General features: G+C 32.7%; 2 protein-coding genes and 1 long non-coding RNA gene across 4 annotated transcripts; 1 reads left to right on the forward strand and 2 right to left on the reverse strand.

Annotated features, from left to right (window-relative positions):
- Positions 1 to 807: 807 nt before the first annotated feature.
- LOC148788533 (uncharacterized) lies at positions 808 to 1,630 on the reverse strand. The gene is made up of 3 exons (XR_016065172.1): positions 1,413 to 1,630; positions 1,127 to 1,155; positions 808 to 1,039 (listed from the first exon to the last, which is right to left on the reverse strand). It is a non-coding gene; the product is annotated as an uncharacterized LOC148788533 (long non-coding RNA).
- Positions 1,631 to 2,918: 1,288 nt separating this feature from the next.
- Positions 2,919 to 8,864, forward strand: LOC105161100 (mRNA-decapping enzyme subunit 2). 2 transcript variants are annotated; one of them, XM_011078683.3, is made up of 8 exons: positions 2,920 to 3,194; positions 3,920 to 4,071; positions 4,439 to 4,566; positions 5,369 to 5,464; positions 6,491 to 6,643; positions 6,926 to 7,029; positions 7,102 to 7,169; positions 8,366 to 8,864. In XM_011078683.3, exons 1-8 carry the CDS (start codon positions 3,115 to 3,117, stop codon positions 8,548 to 8,550), a joined length of 966 nt encoding a protein of 321 aa, XP_011076985.1. In that variant the 5' UTR covers positions 2,920 to 3,114; the 3' UTR covers positions 8,551 to 8,864. The 2 variants fall into 2 exon arrangements, with proteins under 2 accessions (XP_011076986.1, XP_011076985.1); XM_011078684.3 differs by lacking the exon at positions 3,920 to 4,071 and having other exon boundaries at positions 2,919 to 3,194.
- Positions 8,865 to 10,694: 1,830 nt separating this feature from the next.
- Positions 10,695 to 16,110, reverse strand: LOC105161101 (double-stranded RNA-binding protein 2). Its single transcript, XM_011078685.3, has 3 exons — positions 15,551 to 16,110; positions 12,960 to 13,179; positions 10,695 to 11,992 (listed from the first exon to the last, which is right to left on the reverse strand). The coding sequence occupies exons 1-3, from the start codon at positions 15,794 to 15,796 to the stop codon at positions 11,013 to 11,015; spliced, it is 1,446 nt and encodes a 481-aa protein (XP_011076987.1). The 5' UTR covers positions 15,797 to 16,110; the 3' UTR covers positions 10,695 to 11,012.
- Positions 16,111 to 21,955: the final 5,845 nt, after the last annotated feature.

The raw sequence follows: 21,955 nt of genomic DNA on the forward strand, positions 1-21,955 counted from the left end.
TTGGGGTACGATTCTTTATCTAGAACATATAGTCTGCCCTCTTGTCTACCTAGGGCCGCCACTTGGTTAGTCTGAGGGTCATGCACAATGCAATTCTGGTGTGTGAAGGTTATGCAAAGATGTCTATCTTTCCAAAGTTTGCTTACTGATAATAGGTTATATCTAAAGGTGGGCACATACAAAACATGCATAAGTATAATGTCTTTTGATATTTGAACATCTCCAGCAAATTTAACTTTCTGCACTGTCCCATTAGGTAGTTTTATTGATGCTTCAGTTTTAAGAGGTTTTAAATAATCAAATACTACTCTGAATAGGGTGCTAATGTGCACTCCTCTGAATTTTTCTCAAATTTTATGTGATTTTTAGAATTCAAAGTTGATTCAATGAGTGACAGACCCTAAGAACTCACGACAACATATTGAAATGAGAAAAGCGTTGTACCAGTCTTTGCAGACAAGGGAAATCGAGTTCCTGTCCTTGTGTGAATCTATGAGTGACAGGAACTTCTCTAAGACTTCATCTGGGAACAACGAGTGAGGGTGCCTTCAACCATTCGAGTTGGGTAAGTTTGATGGTAAGACTTTGGAGTTCTTGGGGTCTGGATTCATTTGAGTTGTCTGATGGTAGTCGACTCGGAACTCAGATCACCTGCACATAGATACGGTAATATTTAAGATTTTCAGATTCCATCTTTCGATAGGATACATAATGAGGTTATAATTCCATGGAGCTGATGCAAGAAGATTATGTAATTTCACTTACCTAATAATGTGCTTTGAGTAACTTTCCAGTTGAAGAAGAGAGTTTGATGGATCTCTCACTGCAGAAAACAACTCTATTATTTGAAATGAAGAGTACTCCGGCTATCGGCCCAACTGTTGTCGATAAATAGCACTGAGAAGCCTTCAACAGCTTTTCATCGTCACCAATTTTGAACTTCACTTGAACACTTTCTCCACTCCACCAACCTGAAGGATTCTCGCCCCCAAACTCAGCTTTTCTTTTACCGTTTCACTCAACTTGGGTCCTAATCTCACTTCAGGATTTATAAACACAACAATATCAATACATCAATACTGTCATATTATCATACAATGTCTTCAACTTTTTTTGAAGTAGTTACCATGCTCTCAGATTCCTTGAGCATCAAGACTGCAAATTGTAACATAAATGAACAAGAAAATTAGGACCGCTGTCATTTAAATGCATATGCATTCATACTGCAACAAAAAATTTTAATCTTTAATTCAAAAGTCTATGAAAAAGGAAAACACAAAAATCATATAAAAGAGAAATCTTGAATATAAAATGGTTGGTATGCTCCCTTAAAGAAAAAAGTAGAACCCATTTCGTATAAACATACGAGTATTGCTTAATCGAAGCTGAAATCGCGGCGGAGCAGATTTTACCTGCTTCAAGCGATGTTGATAAAAACTGAAATCCAATCGGATCAAAATAGTCGCCATGTTGAGAGGAGTCGAACGGTATAGAATTAAACCCTTGGGTCATGGAATTGTTTTAGATCTGAAGAAGAATTTGGGAAGAAGATGAACAGAGATGAAGACAGTAGGCGATTTCTGCGAGATGAGGAAAGGCGATTTCTGCGAGATGAGGAGAGAGAAAATCTACTGTTATAAATGAAGACAGTCAGTTTTGTCCCCCCACTACTATTACAAAAATAAGATAAAAATGGGTAAACCACTCAAGGCCGAACATTACATTGATTTGAGATGGCCCAAAAACGAAGCCAAACATATTGATGGTGTTTTTAGATAAATTTCTCTAACATAAAGGAACTTTATGCAATTTTTTCCTTAAAAAAATAAGGGTTAAATATACTTTACCCTTCAACTATATCACATGTCTCATTCACCCTCCTAAATTAATAATTGTAGTAGTTACCTCCCTTGGATTAAATATTTGAACAAAATTGCCCGTATATATATAATAAATCACAAATAGATTCAAAAACTTTTCATCTTAAATTCAACATAAAATATTCCTTAATTAAACAAATATATTTTAATTTCAATAAAAAAAGTAATTGGCAGCTTAAGTAGTTGAAACTTTAAAGACTGAGAATTAAGTAATATATGAGTAAAATAAACCCACAAAATCTCGAATGTAAAAAGATATTACTATTTTTTTTAAAAAAAAACTTAAGTTATTAACTACTCAATCTAATTATTTTTACATCAAGATGAATAATTACATTTCATTTTTGAATATATATATATATAAAATTAGAATAAAAGTGTATTTATTCATATTTATTTTGAAAATGCACAATATTTTATTTTATCTAAATTAATTGAATATATTTATCCATTTGTCAAAAAAAGTCAAGTCTCATTTTATTAGCTAATTAATAACTTCTTTTTAATTCAAACAAATAAAATAAATCCTCCATGAATAGTATCTGTATAACCATACTAATTTATTACTTTAACTTCATCTATAATGCTCAATTTATTAATTACTCTTTCTATATTTCAAATAAGAATAATTTTTCTTCTATGTAAAAAATAAATAGATATTAAAAATTAATGTGTAAAATATTAAAAATATATTAGAAATATAGAAAATACCCATATTATTATAAAATAAAATCTATTAATCGTACCAAGTTTTTATTGTCCCATTTTATCCTTTAATTCATTTTATTCTTGCAAAAAAAATTACCCATAATAGTAATTTTTTAATATTTTATAATTATTTTATAATTATAATTTTTCTTTTCTGTCGACCCGCTACTGCATCGCTCTCTCTCGTATTCTCCATATTTTTTGTCCTCACAAATTTTCATAATTTTAATAAATCCTATTATAATTAATAATTTTTTTTTTATATTTTCCATATTTATTTTTTCTTATAAGCTGCCATTATTTTTCTCACTCATATATTTTTTTCATTACTTCAGTATGATTTGTGCCTTTATTTAAGAAAAAAATTCTCTTCATCTCACTTTATAATTTTTTATATGTTGGTGAAAATCTATATAATTTTTCACAATTTGCTGCCAATTGCACCGATCACTTGTTCTTGAATTTATATTTGAAAAGGAACATAGAGGAGAGAAACTGAAGTAGAAGAGGCGGTGGTGTTGGGAGAATGTCAAGTGGGCTAAATCGAGCTACGAGCGGTTCCAAGAATGCTCTCCCTCCTCAAGAACTGCTCGACGATCTTTGCAGGTAATATAGACTGTTTCAGTTCATGAATTATTCAGACTAGTTGAGAAGATTTTAATTTGTTCAGTTTTTCGTTCAATCCTGTTAATTTTTTCTGTCTAGCTCAACTTTTAGTAGTTTCCGATTGAGTAAAAGTGACCAAGAACTGAAATTTAAGTTCATATGAATGAAGTAATATTGGCGTAGCTGGGACAATGGAGTGCAAATGGGAAGGAAGAAAGTAATAACTTTAAGGAAAGTTGATTTCTTGAGTTATGTGATGATGTGGATTTGAGGATTGGTTATTAGTCTAGGACAAGATGTGTTTGATTTTGGTAACTTTGGGTTATTTCACTGCAGAATGTTGATTTGCTTGATTTGAAAGTAGTTGGGGAGAAATTATTATAGGATTATCTCTCAGATGGAGTTGTTTGAAAAGACAATTATTTTTTTTTTTTCGGTGGAATGTTGTTTGGATATATCATCTATATAACCAGGATAAAAGTTGCGGCTATGAGAAGTAAAGAACTAAGGCCAGAGTGATACACAGCAAATTTTTAGAAATGGTGGATCTTGGCAAAGATATTGTTGATGCTTCTAAGTTATCTGTTTGCGTTAATTCTCTTTGCCACAACGGCAAGATTCAATTGCGACTCATAGTTTCTCCTTGGCCAGTTGATCTAATTTGAATATTGTGTTTTTGCATAATCTTTTGTTCCAGTTTAAAATGTTTTCCATTTGATCTGCAGTCGTTTTGTTCTAAATGTGCCTAAGGAAGACCAGCAGTCTTTTGAGAGGATTCTGTTTCTTGTGGAGTATGCACATTGGTTTTATGAAGATAACTCGGTTGAAAAGAATCCATCTCTGAAGTCATTAACTTTGAAGGAATTTACTTCTTTATGTATCCTTCACCATTTTGCATCCCCAGCCAATCACAAAAGAGGTTTAAATATGTTATCTCGTGGTGGCTTGGATTATATGCGTTTTTAGTCCCTGAATGTGATTTCACTTTTTGAGCATCAGATTCCTAAGAAATTTGAGTTCCCATTCTAGCTCATTTATTCACCTGGTGTTGACATTATTTTTCATGCTTTCTCTTCTTGAAGGATTTATTCTGAAAATTTATATCTTTGATCTGTTTATTTGGCTTTTGTGAAGGTTAACATATGATCTACAATTTGATTGTTCTATTTTAAATATTATGAGTATATGTACATTGGAAGATTAGTATACATTGGATGATCCCAGTTCTCCTTGACATGCTGCAGTGTTCAACAACTGCGATGTTTTAAAACCATATGTTGCCCATATAGACGACATATTTAAGGACTTCACTTCATATAAAGTGCGAGTTCCAGTGACAGGGGCCATTATACTGGATGAAACCTATGAAAGGGTGAGGTCTTCTGCACATAATTACTACTAAAAAATATCTTTGGCTCCTAAGAAGGTAATGGAGAATAACTGGATGCAACATTATTGATTATGTCTCTATGCTCACCTTTGACCCCTTCTTCATAGGAAGTCTTTCTATCTGGACATGCATGATATGATATATCTGCAGTTAATCTCCAAGTGAATTTGTTTACTCTATCTTCTACCTTTTATTCTCATTATTCTTTTTATTTTTTCTCAACATAAATGAAGAAGCCAAATATCTGTATGAAATCTTGGGATTTCCAAAAGATGTGTTTCCTTTTTATACATCCTCATGGATACTACTCATTCTTCTCCTGTGGAGGTGTCTGTCAAATTATGACTGGCTTTCTTTTGTACAATTTTCATGTTCTTGTGGCAGATCATCCAGATTTTGGCATTGATGTTCATTCATATGTTGCTATTTGCATCAGAATAATGCAACTGCAACTCAGTAATACAATAACGAACCTAAAATACCTAATTCAAAACTTGTCATCATAATACTATTTAGTGAAGTAATACCACATTAAAGCATCTAAAAAAAGTGCATGGTTTAGGATTAATTCTATTAAGATTACTTTCCAGTCCTTGCATGAAGAAATAAACTTGAGTTGGTACTGCAGTGATTGACCAAAGAGCAACTATTCATTCTTAAACTTTAATGCAATGGCAGAAGATATTTGAAATAAAATTTTCTTCTGGTTTATATATCTAAATGTTGTTTTTTGTCCTAAAGCTTCATAGTTTTTTAGCTTTTAGTTTCTGGTTCTTATATGCAGTGCTTGCTAGTGAAGGGATGGAAAGGGACAAGTTGGAGCTTTCCTCGTGGAAAGAAAAACAAAGATGAGGAAGATCACAATTGTGCCATCAGAGAAGTATGCCAACCTCCTTGTACACATTATCATCGCATTTAATAATTTTAAGAGTGATAATTTTGAAGACTATTCATCAATTTGGCTTGATGTTTAATGCCAGCCTATACATTATTATAGTAAAGGTAAATTACATCCACACCCTGGAGGTCTAGTTTAATTACAATTATATCCTCTTGGCGAAAGTTACAATTACCTCTATTGAGGTTTGGTACTAATCCATTGGTAAAAATTGCAAATTATTTAAATACCTTCACTCTTTCTGAAAGAAGGCAAAAGAAAATATTTAAGTGAAACTGGGTGAATGACCAAAATGGATAATGATATTTGACACCTATTTTTGTTTTTTCCTGTCGGTCTCTCTGTAGCGTGTTCCTCATATCGTCATATCTAGTTGTCTTTGTCGCTGATAATCTTGTCTTTAAAGTAGTTTGATACCAGGAAGTGACTAATCTTACCTGAAATTTGGTTCAAATGGCATTTTAGTCCAAAAAAAATGGTCAGATTACAGTCAAAGTTTTATGTGGGGTATATTTGGAATATCACATGTAAAATCCGAAGAACCCTACCAAATGGAGTTAATATAAGATAGAACAACTTCAGACGGGGTAATTATAATTTTTAATTTAATAGGAATATATTTGTAATTAGGCCAAACATTAAAGGGTATATATATTTTCCCCTTATAGTAATATCTTGAGGGTTGTTCCATATGTAGTCACAGACACAAGACCATACATCTATGCTTGGTTTTAGAATCTTCTTGCAAATAGGAAATGCGTCACCAATATAGAACAAGTGTATGCTCGTCGCATAACAATTTTTGGATGTCTGGAAACTGATTTCAATTCATCAACTGAACTCAGGCAATTAGTTTTTGATACATGAAATTTAAACTTACTTCTCACAATGTTCAGACTTTAGAGTTATCAGTCCTGTTATGTAACCTTTTCAATTCCTCACTTCTCTTATTTGCATGACACTGCTTGAACATATGAACTTCTGCCAACCTCGTTCTTTGAGATGCAGGTCCTAGAGGAAACAGGTTTTGATGTTTCAGAACTCCTTCACAAAGACGATAACATAGAAATGATTTTTGGACAGCAGAGAGTGAAACTGTACATTGTTGCTGGGGTGAAAGATGACACACCATTTGCACCTCTTACTAAAAAGGAGATAAGTGTATGTCATTTTACCCTCTGAAAGTTCTGAAATTTTTTTATGTCCCTACCTACAGTGTTTTTGGTACCTGTACTTATCCTTTTCTGTGTTTTAAATGCTGATGCGACCTTTCTTTTGGAGTAAACCGATTCAGAAAAGTGTAAAATAAGCCACTATATTTTACACTTGGATATTGTGCCTGTATATATTCAGAAATTTTTATGTTGGTGGGTGCACACACATCACTGATTTCCTAGACCAATATGATATTGGGGTATTTTTAATTTTATGGCTCTTTTGTAGGAAATTGCATGGCACCGGCTTGATGAACTTCAACCTGCAAATGATGATGTCATATCTCGTGGGATCACCGGCCTCAAGCTCTACATGGTTGCTCCATTTTTAGCGTGAGTATATGGCATCTGTTTTCTTGAAATCTTCCACATTTCTTGCTTCTATAAAGTTGGATTATTTTGCAGATCCTTAAAGTTGTGGATTTCAGGGCATCCACCTCCTGTGGCACCTAGGTCAGATAAACCAATGAGAGGTCCATCTCCTGCTATCCCTCTTTGTTCATGTGCCTTAGTCATTAGTGACCTGTTGCTTGCTCATTCTCTCTCTGCTTCATTTCTATGTATCGCATCACTGTCCCTAAGCATTCAAGCCACATCCAAACATCAATTCAGCACGTCAGTCAGTAATACTACAAATTGAGCAAGCTTCATCAGTTGCTTTAGAATTGGATAGAGCAAATACAGCGTAGGGGGATGGATTGATTTAGACATTTCCTTTATGTTGACGAGTTGAACCATGACAATCCATTGTTCCTACTCTTAATTATGTTTGGGCTAGCAACTTGAGTATTGGAAACAAGTTCAGTTGTGAGTCTTTGCTGAATTACTCATGCACATCTATTGACCTCTATGTTGGATTCTTCTGCTCGCAAATCTTGTGGTACTAATTTCCTAGAACCATTGAACCAGGTTAAAAATTCAATGTTGTAAAGATCTGTAAATCACAATTGGACCTACAGGAAGCCATTGCCTTTATGAGAATAAAACCATTTAAATCATGATAATTGACCCCATTCCCTCACCTATATTTTTACAAGCTGACTCCTGATAATTTACAATAGCAAAAATGTAATGAGCTGTTTTCTTCTGTTTGATTTCTCGTTGTGGAAAAACAAGTTTAGCCATGAAACCACATATATCCATTTGATTCACTAAATGGTGACAATAGAAAGAACTTGGTATGATTTTGTCAAGGTCAGTTAGGACTATGGTGACCTTCGTTAACAGGGAATTGTTCTAGATTCAAGGAGAATGCCTGGAACCTGTTTTACTTTGCTTGCCTGACAAAGTCTTCAGATATACGTAGGAATGCTTTAATGAAACTTGACACGTCCACAATAGTATCATATTTTCTCCCTCCCCCAGCCAAAAAAAATTTTCCACTTATACAGGAAGCTTCTGTTAACTATAATATTTTTGGTACATGGTGCCATGCCATTTTACCTACATGTATTCATTAGCATGGAAAAAAACATATGTTCCAATTATGGGGATCCTATACTATCCACATCGTTTCCTTGGGGAAGAGAAAATTTACCATTTCATATGGATCATGCAATTTCATTCATTTCGGACGTACATTTTCTGGCGCGCAAGATGGTTTCCTTGAATCAATCTCTAATATGGTTCTGCTGTTTCTTGTTCTGTCAAAATTATCTGAATTGTGCAGGAATTAGTGTGTGGAAGGCAAAAAACAGTTCTTTGGGTAGCAGCTCCACAATAGCCGAGAGTCAGGCAAGTAAACTGGTTGCCGATGTGCACGCTCCCGACTCACACCCGGGCAGGAGCTTCAGAAACTTCTGCTTTGATACTGGTCCGATCTTCCAAGCGGTCGAGGCTGCATTCTCAACTTAAATGGTGAGTGAATTGCTCTGTTGTAATGTACTTCACTTGCACATAATTTGGTTGTTATTGGCCGTTGACAGGATTTATTACCCCTTCGTGCCAAGTCGTAAGTTCTGAGTACTTGCCTGTAGCAGTAGTTTATACACATGTTGTGTTGGATTGAGGCTTAGAATGTATGTACATTATGTAAAGAGACTCTCTAAATTGATCAGGTTCGGACTTGCTTGTAGGTTTCTGTAATCTCTGGTAAAATTAGTTTAGTCTATTTTCACTCTACAATGTAATGGTTTTGGGGCTTTCAAATTGCAGAGGTGTTTTGTGAACTTTTTGGTTTTCCCTCAACAAAATTGAGCAAGTGTGGACCCTTTAAGTTTGCATCATTTATTAGATTTTCACACTTGAAAAGAAAATGGTTCTCTGAGAGGATTTTTTTCATACAATACTTCATTTATTCTTTGGTCAAGATGAGGAGTGGTTGGAATTAGACAATGAAGTTGGTGGTAATACAACTCATAGACTTCAATTGTTATTTCTAAAGTAATATTTTATTTTCTTAAAACATAAAAAGAAATGATCATTCAATCAATTCAATTTTGTTTGTCCTTTTATGACTGTTTTATGTTTTCTTCATATTTTTCATTTTGTATAAACTTTTGTGTAAAATTAAAATAAGTTTGGATTAACTAATAAGGTTAGACTGTGGTGTCAAATTAATATATTTTCAGTAAAAACATGTATAAATAAATATATTTTTATTTTAATTCAAGTAAAAATGAAAGCAAGCAAACTATTAAATATTACTGTTTCAAAAACTGAAAATATAAAACACATTACACAATGTTGTCCCGACTTCCCGTTACACGATTATCATATTCTTTTGGGTAAATTATAATCAGTTAAGGTTTGATATAATTACAAATACCTCTTCGTCATTTGAAAAATTATAAATATCCTCTTTATTTTAACGTTTGTCTAACAACATATCCATTCCATTAGTTTTTCGTCCAATTTTTAATGAATTGACCAAAATGTTATTTTTTTAATTATAAATTATAATTCTATAAATTTAATAAGTTTTTAAAATATTTTTATGAACTAATATTTTTTCTAAACTATTTATTTTATCCACCATTAAATTTTTTTATAATTTTCAAATATTTTTTTATTTAAAAAAAATGGTAAAGATAAAATGATAATATCCACTTTACCGTCTAAGAACTGCATAATTATTTCTCATTTGAGAAAAACATGTGTAATTTTTTAAATAAACCAGGGAGTATTTGTATTGTACCAAAACTAAGGGAAGGTAGTTGTAATTTACCTAATATTTTAAGATAGTATTGATGGTAATTTTCCAAACAACTAGGTGTTATAACTAAGCTAAATTGTTGAGGGACTACATGTAATTTACACAAACAAAGATAAGACACAAGAGACCTCAAAATCAACCCAGCTAAAACGACCCATTTTCTTCGAAAACAAAACATCCTTCTCTACAGCAAGACCCTTTTCCCTAGAGAAACTACTACTATATAAATGATCAGATTCCATTGGCAGTCCTGATGTTATGTTTAGATGTACAAACACCATACCTTTTACAAAATTTCAATTACACCTTTTGATGTTGTAATTGTAATTGCAAGTACATTCTTATCAGTAGCAAAAGTTCACACCAACACCCCATAGGGTACATTATACTAACAACACTAAAGAGTGTAACTATAATTTTGCAAAAATTGAAGATATTTGTGCATTTGAACCTAATCTCAATGGGTGACAATGTAATTTACCCTATATAACTTCAGTCACAAGTTCAGTATAACATTTACCTTTGAATAAAAATCGAAGTATGGGTCTCACAAAGACGACATTAACAACAGGAATCCTTGTAACATGGGAATCAAACAAGTACAACCTGCCCACGATCTCCTTGCTCCTCATAAAATGTGGTGCTCAACATAACCGTAGAACATACTCATCACATGCAATTCACTATAGGAGATGTAATTAACACCAATCTTAATTGACTATATATACAAGATATTGCATTCACATTGAACTCACCCGCATCTGTTTTTTTTTTTTTTTTTTCGTTTTAAAAACCAAAAGAACTGAAAAGCCCACTTCCGCATTCCACGGAGGAGAGGAGAGTCTTGATGCGCAATGACATACCACAACACTCGAATATTGAAATATACGCCTATATCATACATCGCAAGTGAAGTGGCAGCAGCTCGGTTCTTAAATGCCATGTCAAAAGCACAGGGCAAGCAGTTTTTACGGGGTCTGAGGAACCGAACTGCTCAGAAACTATTGAGATGTCTAACTCTTTTAAGACAGTTGAAAATTCTCCCAAAACAAGGAACAGAGAAAATTACCCAAAAAATGAAAGGAAAAGGGAAAGCGGAAACCTACATAATTCATCATAGAGAAAGAAGCTGATGTAGTTCATTCAGTTCAAAATGTCCCCATCATATCTTCAGATCTTTCAAGAAGTCTTCAATCTCCGTTGGCCCCTGCAGCTTGTCCTGCACTGCTATCTTAGTCTCTTCACCAGATGCTTTCGAACTGGCTGGTGGACTAGTAACCTTACAAACTGGAGATTCAACTCGAGCTGTGAGGGCATCAGACGAGGGTGGGTCAACTTGAACTGTTGGAATGTCCGAGTTCGGTGTGATGGAGACAGGCAATAGCTTAAAACTGAGAGGCTCCTCAACTCGAACAGAAGGAACCTTGGGAATGGGTGAGTCCTCTAGTCTACCCAGCGCAGCTCTAGAAACTGGTGGCTCGTCTGCTCGAGCTGTTGTGGATATGGAGAGTCGTGGATCCTCTACTTTAATGGCTGGGTGTACTATGGGGAGCTCCTCCATCCGAACGGGAGCAGCAAATACAGGAATAGCTTGTCTCACACTCACAGGTGGTGCCATACCCAATACTGGAGGCCTCATCACTAGTGAGGGCTGGGGAGAAGGAAGTGGTGGTGCAGAGAAAACGGGAATTGTATTTCGTATTGTCACTGGTGGGGCAATTCTATTATGTGGGTTACAATGCCGTACCGGAATGTAGGGTGCAGCTCCAGCTGCAGGGAACTTCTGGGGTTGGAGCTTAAGGCTGTCCATCAATGATGAGTTACTCTCATTTGTAACAGTAATTACTGGCGGGCTTTGACTTGTTTTTACAATCTTTTGGAATGCAGAGCTGTTGCTCACTGCCATAATAGGCCTGTGGCGATGAGCTGTTTTCGGACATATCAAGGGAAGGATTTTAGATGTTGCAGCTGGAGATTGCTGTGTGCTTGATGGTCTTGGATTTAGTGTAGGAAATTTGATTGGAAATGGTAATCTTGCCAATCTTGCTTTCATTAGATACTTCTGCAGAGCACGAGCTACTGTCACATGCTCCTGCTCATCCTTATGGGTCTTTTCAAATGAAGTCTCAGACTGCTGCACTACTGAAAAGACAAAAAAGAACAACATACATCAAGTATTAGACACTTCAGCATGTGAGATGAAACAACCAACATATTCTCAATAGTGATACAATTATACAAGTCAGGCAAGTATATTAAGCTGGGCCAGATCCATTTTTCTCCTTTATTTCTTTGTTTTACTAAGTCCTTTTTTCCCTTTCCCCCTAACGGATAGCCCTGCTTTTCTCTTTCTATTTTCCTATATTTATTCACCATAAAATATTATTAAACTAGGTTAACGTGTATCCCTGAAATACACTAAAAAAAAAAACATTATACTAGTAAGATTTAGGAATTTATTGATCAAACAGGGAAGAAACATAAGAAGAGTAAACTAAGACACCTGAATCCATCTTATTCCAACTGAAAATGAATGTAGGAGAAATTTACATCCACTAAATAGGCTCATAAAGATAATTTAGGAGAAATTACGTAACCATACCTACTTTCAGGATCTAGAGCTTTAAATAAAGATAATGATAATTAAAATAAAGGAGAAGCAAGACGTTACATGGTATCCTCCCTCATTGACTGAAAGTCAGCCACACTTTGTGAAACACTACACAAGAATAGGAGCTGTTCAAGATCAAATTGTAAGGGTTGTCATTTAACTTGCTAGCAAGTAGCAACCTCTTATAAGCATCATTTTCCACATATATCAAAGTGCAATAGCACCAATAATGTAGCAGATGCAAATGGAAACCTTAGCTATTGTTTGTTCATCACCAAAACCTTGGAGTTAATAGACAATTAATAGCACTAGAAGTGGACACAATTCTACACTTTCTGCTCCTAGTTTACACTTCTCTTGCGGGCAAAAGTTATCAGGCATAATTACATTATGTTAATGAGTAAAATTGACAACTGCAAATGTACCACATTAAAGATTATATATTCTTGTATGCCCTAAGAACCATATCTAGATTATTTAATAGCATGGATCACTTACATGATTTAAGCGATAGCCAAGCTGACATGGCCGCATTCTTTTCTGCTTGTTTCTTGTTCTTAGCTGGCTCACCAGTAAATATCACACCTGCCAACTCTACAGTACAGGTAAAAACAGGTTGGTGTCCCAGACCAGTCCTGAAAGTTGTATATGCAGGCAGAGATGCTCCCACTCTTTGTGATACCTCCTGCAAGAGATTCTTATATACGCCTGTCTCATCCTGTATAGCAGGGTTCAGCACAGCGACAGCATCAGTGAGTAGTCAAACTGAAATAAGAAAGCCTACCTAAAATTTAAAGCTACACATTAGGCCAACACATAAAACATGGCAGTTTGGCTTCCAAAGTTCAGAATACAATTCAGATTCATTTACCAAGCATTATTTTGAGAATGAACCCTAGAGGTCAGGCCTCAGGGTACACTAGAGAACATGGGACAGTTTTTAGTTCACATAACACACTTCCCGTACTTCACCTAACATTTGTTATCCAGCAATTCCTAACCTCCTCCACAAATTTTCTTCCTTGCCAATTCTCGTCAGGGCAATCTCAAATGGTTGGCCCTTAGAATTGATCAGGACTGCATATTTTCAGAAAGAGAGCTCATAGTGATTAATGGCTGCAACAGTAGATTAACAATGTTCATCATCTCCAAATACAAATGGACTTTGTTCTATTACTGACAAGGTCCCTAGAGTGTGCTAAAGATACTTTTTGCCACTGAATCACCATGATTTACATGTGGATCACATATTGTTAGACGTGCATAATTTCCCCATCAGCGGAGCTTATTCAACAAAACTTAAATTAGCAACAATCAATCGCTTGAATACCTTTACATTTATATTTACTAAAAGCTTTCTACAGACGGAGCTTGAAGGAACTATGTCCTCTAATATCACAAATTTTGTTTCTTCCTACTCAATTCCTCTCCTGAGTTGGCAGCCAGTAGCAATTCATTTTGCTACAGACTTAAACAGACCAAGTCATCAAAATTCTTAACTTGGTGATGGATCTACAAAGACTAACTGGTCAGTTGACCTACGTTAGGGCTGGTGACAAGCCTTGGAATTTGCTGAGCTTGCCACACCAATACATTACTATTCTTCTCACCATCCTGGCCTTCACCAAGGCATACTTACAAAATCAACAAATACAGTACTCCACCATCAAAGTTCTATTTTAATGGGAACACAATAAAGTAAGTCATGTTAGCATATTCCTTTGCGGTCCTTAAAATAGTTCAGCGGAATCATGCATAATCAACTATTGTTCGACATGGCAAAGAATTTGAAAACAGATTTTTCAAGTTTGACAGAACGGGTGTACTAATATGAGGAAAAAGGAAGTGAAACTTGCACATCCAGCATCCTGTTTGAAGTAACAAATGATGCAGTTGAACTCAACTTAATTGAAATCATCCTGATTGCCCTCGAGCCCAGGCATCTAAAACGAGTTCAGGAGATGTGAAAGCGAAAGTTGAGTTAATTAAATTACCCAATGCCTTTTACAGCAAGTATGATCCAAGCTGTAGTTGCAACAGATGCATTGCATCATATGGGCCCACTGGGAGTAGTGTGAGTACATGCAAATCAGGGAAAGAAGAGGTGCAAAACACGAATACTATGTGCTGGATTCCAACCAACAAAAGACATACCAGTAAATTTTAAGCTATTCTGGGCTGTAAATAGGCTGGTTTTGAATTCACTAACCAATTCTAAGCCAGCCACTCTCACATATGTCCAAAAGTAGCCAAAATATGCTTATAGTGCTACTAAAAGGGCACAGCGTGATTCCTGACAAATATCCACAGCTATGCCATTAAATTCTAACGGGAAAAGTGAATCCTCACAAATTATTACTAAGAGGATGATTTATGGTGAAAGCTCCGCATCATACATCGAAGTGCCAAAACCCTACATTAAAAACATTACATAGTAAAAGGTGTGTCATAGCTCATTCAAAGTCTACTTAAACTATATCTCCATTAATACTATTCCACAAGGGTAAACTAGGGATCTATGCATCACCAGAGATACATAGTCAAACAAAAAAAAAAAGAGAGAGAAAATTAAAATTAATCTAATAATTTAATCAACGATACATCCTACTTATAAAGTCAAGTTCAGAAGCCACAACCGACAAATACCAACTTAAGCAAGGTATTTACTCATAAAAAAGGGCAATACTCGTGGCACTCACCAATAGAACTCCAACTCATCGTCGAAGTCATCTAAAAGATATAAAAGGGAAATCAACATTTTAGCTTTTATTATCATTATTGGCCCATTTTCTCTTAATTCCAGAGATAACCTCGTTTCTACACTCCTTCATGAACGGAGGCTTAATCTACTCCAGAACACATCATAAGAACCAGGGCCACATACTATCAGTCTATACTTATGTCCTTTTTTATCTTTTATTTTCCTGCAAATACATCACAAATCCGCATGAGCAATCCCATAAAAGCAAACGCAACAAAAGCTAACACCACTCAAGCAAACAAGCATTAAACAATAAATCAAATAATGAGTTACCTTTTCGTTAAAAAACCAAAATGTTTAACTAATAACAAAAAACATATAAACTTACCAGAATTCTGGCGGCGAGGGAGTTAGAGGGTCCACGGCTAGCGAGAGCATTGAGCGCCACTTCGGCAGCAGAGTGTTCCGCCTGACGGAGCGTGGAGCAGTAGCTGGGGCTCTCAAACGTCTCGCCGTTAAAATTAACGGCGGCCTTGAACCGCGGCGCGTGATCGGGACCTTCTCTGATGCACGTGTACGACGGCAGATTGAAGCAGCTCCGCTGCGCCAGCTCCTGCAGCTGGTTCTTATACATCTTTGCACCGACCAAAATTCCAAAAGAGAAAAAGAAAACAAGACAAACTAATAAATTCAACCAACACCACTAAATTCCCCCAGTACTCCACCGATACGCTCCTCTGTTCGCAAAAATGCACAGATCATTGCCTTAAGCGAGACTCCAATTGAGATCGGAGAGTCCTCTTCCCGGTCTCTTCAGGTTTTTCATTAGGGTTTTTGGTTGCATTTCTCGAAAGATATCGCTGAGTTTTTTCGGTGAGCTTCTTAGAGAGAGAAGGGTTTAGAGAGAGAGAGAGAGACTTTTTTGCATTTTTGCTGTGCAGTAATAGTTTGGCTTTAAAAACAACGTAAGAGAGAGAGAGAGAGAGAGACAGTGGTGGGAATCTTTAGCATACAATCATTTCCACCGTTACATGCATACTACTATTTAGGTTTGACCCGGGTCGGACCTAATCGAATCGGGTCAAACCACCTAGTGATTTAAGAATAATTACACTTTCCTCCCCTAAAATTTTATATAATTACACATAAATTTTATTTTAACTTAAAAAATTAGCACTTTTATGATTTATTTCTATCTAACAAATAAGTCCATTCATTGTCAAAATTCACCAAATTTATTGTTATTAACAAAAAAAATTAGAAAAAAACATATATTAACTACCGGTTGACTTATTACTAACTTATTGCAAGTGAAATAAATTTAATTATGATCAAATTGCCCTCATACGTCTTCACATATTAATGCATGTGAAGAGGTATATCTTCACCATTATAAAGGTAGTTTAGTTCAAAAAAGAATTATTTGACCTGAAATAAGTTAGTAATGAGTCAATCAAAAGTAAATATCATTTCTTATTAATATCAGCAAATTTCGTGAATTTTGACTAATAGAGGCACATACTTGTTAGACAGAAGCATAACTTAGGGGTGCTAGATGTAATTTCTCAAACTACATGAGATCTACGTATAATTGCACTAAATTTCAAAGAAGTGTAATTATTCCTTATTTTTAGGGTTAATTACGTGAATTCCCCTGAGATTTTATACAATTATAAATACTTATTATTATTGTTTGAAAAAAAAAAAACAAATACACCTAATTATAACGTATGTGATGGTAAGTCCAATAATTGACCATTCTATTAGGGTTTCATCCAAATTTTATATTGAATTGCTTGAAACGTACATTTGAATTTTAAATTATAATTTTATATATTTTATAATAATATACATTTAATATCAAATTTTTATATGTTTTAATAATAATATTCGTTCAATATCATTTTTTTTTATATTTTTCAAATAAATTTTTACAAATATTAAGCTTCAGCAAGGGTAAAGTTGATATTTTTACTTTACTATCAAATAGTTATATAGGGTATCAATAATTTCTCAAACTATTGGAAGAAATTTAATTACATCAAATTTAGAGGAACTCAATGTAAGTTAATCAATTTCTCACTATAACGAAGATTATGAAGATTCATGTTCTTTTTTTTTTTTTTATATGGTGTATATAGAAATAAACTAGAATAAGAAAATAATTCCATGTACATATGTAAATTATTTAGAGAAGATTAAAATATTATTTTTCTGAAATTTATCACAATTTTAAATATCCTGCTCCTTATTTCAAAAATTATAAATATACCCCTAAAATTACAAGTATCCTAACAAAGACCTCCTTATGACAACTCATTGTAGAGGGTATTTATTAGGGCATCTGTAATTTTTAGGGGGGCGTTTACAATTTTTTAAAAGAATGAAGGAGTGTTTGTGATTAAGGCAAATTTCAGGAGAACCCCTTGTAATTTACCCAATTCTTTATTTACCCTTAAAGTAAATTGGGTCTTATATTAAGAATTTGTTGGTATTTGTTTAAAGTTTTGGGGGTTAAATATGATTTTACAAATTAAAAGTAGGATCAATTATATTTGGATTCCCTTAAAAAATATGAAATTACACCTTCACCTAAAAAAGTTTTAAAATTGCGCTATTTATACCTAAACCCTTTATGTTAGGAGTTGATATAATTTTTCATTTTTACCCCTCATTCGATATTTTCATGTAATAATTTTGTACTTATAAAGAGAAAAATATAATGAAATCAATCTCACTCCATATATATATATATATATATTACGTTCATCCCTTTATAAGTATAAAAATATACTTAAGAATGTTAAATGAGGGGCAAAATAAAAAAATTTATATAATTATTTTTGTTAATATCAACATTTTTCTTTCAAACTCTAATGGAAGTGGGTCAGGTGTAAATAGAAAAATTTAAGAGGGCGCGTAAGTGTAATTTCAAACTTTTTGAAAAAAAAATAATTTTATATTTTTAGAGGGGTCTAAATGAAATTAATTCCTAATTGCATTTCTCTTTATTAATTACCCTTCTAAATTAAAGGTATCCCCATTCACTTTACCCCCATCTATAAGAAAATACTCAATCAATTTCACTCCATTTTCATTTCACTAAAATTGTCAAATATATTAACAGTGATTTAATATAAATTAATCAAATGCAGAATAATTCTTTCAAATTAAATTGAATAACTCTGAATTGTTTTTTTAATGTATGATGGGATAAATTTTTCTTTTTGATACCATTTTTTTTTAGTAGCTCATTTAAAATTGTATAATGAATTTTAATTATCAACAATTAATATATCAAAATAAGCTCTCAAATTGTTTGGATAAAATAAGATGTTAAAAATTATAAAATATTAGGGCGTTTGGCATTATAAATCTTTTTATTGGTAAAATAATAAAAAAATGACATGATACCATTAGAATCAAATAAGTCGTTATTTTCTGACTTATTTTGTATTTAAATATTTTTAAAATTCTTTCATAAGTAGTTCACATTAGTTTAACTTCAAATAAAAATCTAATAAATAGTTTTTTATTTAAAAAAATAAAAACAAATGATGAATTATTATCTAAATTTTTGCTAATCGAATATTAACATTGATATATAATTAATATTTTCTTTATCAGTGACTATTTCTAGTCGTATTATAATATCTTGAACGTATATTTTTTTTTCAGTAAATATAATATCGATTGTAATTTTTTTATGTTTGACTATAATAATTTATTATTAGATAATAAAGCATTTTCTCTTTTTCAAGTGCCAAAAAAATTAAATAACAGTAAAATTCTTTAAAATGTGTGTGAGAGAGAAAGACTAGAGATATAAATGATTCGGGTCGAACGGAACGCATCATTATTCAAACATGTTTAAAGTAGTATCAAGTTTGTTGCATTTGGTTTGAACATTGATTTAATCAAACTCAAACAACCCTTAATTGAATCAAAATCAAGTTCGAATAATTTGATATTTTTAAATATACTTTATTATTTTTCCACCAATTGAATTGCGTTCCGAAGCTTATCGAACAAAAATAATTGTTAAGTTTAATTTATTAAATTTAATAAATCAAATTCAAACAAAATTTTATTAATTTATTTGGTTCAAGTAATTTAATTTATTTTTCAACTCTAATTTTATTTGTCCTATTCTCACTTAATTCTCTACTACAAATTGAATGGTTGAGGGGGTAGTGTGGGGTAGAGTGCATGGGAAAAGTGGTGTGGACCTTCCACCTAATCCATGATCTTGATTCATTTAATAATGGTGTATAAATCACAATATGTAATACTAGATTCCAACCTATTTTGAGGGTTGTCCACCTATGCTTTAAAGGAAAAACAAAATCTAAGAGACTAATTGCTAGAGATTTGGGGTATTTATAATGTAATTTTTCACTTTTATGAACGTAATATTTTTTACCCCGACTTAAAATGTCTGATTTTAATCATATCTACTGTTTAAAGGCTGAACGTAACACTGCAAATCAACTGAAATGCTTAGTAAGCGATTCAGTACACTGCAGGTCAGTTTGTATTTAATCGATTTGATCGGAACTAAAACTGTCACTCCTACATGATCGGGATACTTTTATTATGAGAACGTCGTTGAAGTAGGATCGCTAGTGGATATTTCCTTTTCGCCGGGACCAGGAACTGGATCTAGCCGTAAGAAAAATGCTTGGTATAAATAACTCACTTCTTGGTCCTATCAGTCACTACGAACGCCCCCGATTAGTGCGATGGGATGTGTCTATTTAAAATTTCCAGCCCAGGACATCAAGGTTGAAATTCTGGACGAAACCAAGAAATCACACGTGTGAAATTATAGAAGATCTCCTTTAAAATCAAACAATTTCATCGAATTGAGTATGATTATATGTGTGATCTCGTCACATACCTTATGAGAAGACAAGGCTCAGACGGGGTGTGGTTATACTTATTTTAAACATTTTATAAGACGTTTTAAAATTTTAAAGATGTTGGATCTTATTTTGGAACAATTGGCATAATAAACTTTAGATTTTGTAATAATAATAACCGAAAAAATCATCACATTGTTAAAATTTAAAATTATATGAGTAGATATATTTGCTTTGAGGTGAAAAACATAAAAAATATGAAGACTAGAAGTGATATACTAATAAAATTGTGAGAGTAGTTTAATTTATTGGATGTAACGATTAAAGAAATTAAAAGATTTTATTAAAAAAAAAAAGATGGATTGGGGTTACTTTTTCTTTTCAGAAAAAGAGTTTATTATAAGTATTTTATTTTGGGATCTTATAAGTTTTTTAAAAAAAATAATTACGCAACAGTTTTATATGTGCACGTACATGCTTGGTATAATCTATATTATTATATATAATTGAGGAGCACTCTATTAGTGTCTTCACTTTATTGGTACGTTAATTTTTATTTTTGTTAAATTGAATAAATTGTCGTTAACTTCTCAACTCATCATGATTTTAAATAACTACTTTTTTTAATAGCTTTTTTCTTATTTATTTTTGTCTTATTATAAATATATATAAGATATATAATCTTATATATATTTTAGGTCATTTTTAACTTAATATAATTTTAAAAAATATTTTATTTAAAATATATTTATAAAAATTATGCACATACATAGAATGTGCTATACTTACTGGTTTTCCTACAAGTATGAGAATAGCCATTCCATATATCTTCTATGATTTTAACTATTCCCATTAGATTGGGGATACAATTGCTAAATAACATTTAATAAAAATTTACATTTACAGATTTTGTAATCATAAAAATTATATATTATTTTATAATATACTAAATATGATAAATATTAATAATAAAATATTTAAATACTATATGTATTTTAACCAATATTTACTATAATTATAAAATATTATATTTAATTTATGTAATTAATATTATTGATATTTGTTCTTTTTTAATAAGTATGGTATTTTTTTAGTAAATTTTAAGTATTTATTGAATATCTAGTACATGAAAACGTTCAAATGTATATGTATATATATATATATATTGTAAATATATACTCAATTCAATATTTTAAAAATATTTCTTATGTAACAATATTTGTGTGTGTATTTTTTTTCCCTTCAAAATTTATTACTATCCACCAAATATTTATTATTAATCACCCAAAATAAATGCGGCCTTAGAGTTTGGTATTTTATGCCTCAATTTGAGTTGTTTTATCCAAAATGATTTTTGAGTAAAAATTACTGTGATACATGAGTTTTGGTATTATTATCAAATTGATACATGAATTTTTGGAAAAAATAATATTTTTGGTCCTATAAGTTAGGTCAGTTTCACTTTTGGTCCCATTCATTACGAGATTAGCACTTTTAATCTTATAACTCACAAAAATTAGCACTTTTGATCCTCATCCACTTTTTTGTCTATAATTTAACTGTGTGGTGCACGTGCCTAGCATGTGATTGTTAAGTACTTTTGGTTGGAGAGAAAGTTGGTTTGTTTTTCAACTTGGGATCATTTTTGGAAAAAAAAATATAACTACATTTGAGAAGAAAAAATATATCTTGAAGGAAATTAGGATAAAAAAAACATAGCGATTCTCTCACAAAAATTGAATCTTGTTCTTCCCATATTTCTATAAGTTGAAACCAAGTAGAAGCAACAAAAAGAATCATGTCTTCCACAAGTGAATCAAGTAGACAAAATGAAACACTCACATGCTACTACTGAGACCAGAGCCAATTTTTTCCTCCAACCAAAAATACTTAACTGCAACATGTTAGGCATGTGACTTATATCGTTACAA

Source organism: Sesamum indicum, linkage group LG4 (genome assembly GCF_026168435.1).
Source record: "Sesamum indicum cultivar Baizhima isolate 11 linkage group LG4, ASM2616843v1, whole genome shotgun sequence".
Taxonomy (NCBI): domain Eukaryota; kingdom Viridiplantae; phylum Streptophyta; class Magnoliopsida; order Lamiales; family Pedaliaceae; genus Sesamum; species Sesamum indicum.

Coding starts and splice junctions, on each gene's coding strand:
- LOC105161100 (XM_011078683.3), top strand. CDS start 3,115: ATGTCAAGTGGGCTAAATCGAGCTACGAGCGGTTCCAAGAATGCTCTC. Junction 6,644..6,925: donor TTACTAAAAAGGAGATAAGT/GTATGTCATTTT, acceptor GCTCTTTTGTAG/GAAATTGCATGGCACCGGCT. Junction 7,030..7,101: donor ATGGTTGCTCCATTTTTAGC/GTGAGTATATGG, acceptor ATTATTTTGCAG/ATCCTTAAAGTTGTGGATTT.
- LOC105161101 (XM_011078685.3), bottom strand. CDS start 15,796: ATGTATAAGAACCAGCTGCAGGAGCTGGCGCAGCGGAGCTGCTTCAAT. Junction 13,180..15,550: donor CCCTCGCCGCCAGAATTCTG/GTAAGTTTATAT, acceptor CCTGCTATACAG/GATGAGACAGGCGTATATAA. Junction 11,993..12,959: donor TTGGCTATCGCTTAAATCAT/GTAAGTGATCCA, acceptor TTGTCTTTTCAG/TAGTGCAGCAGTCTGAGACT.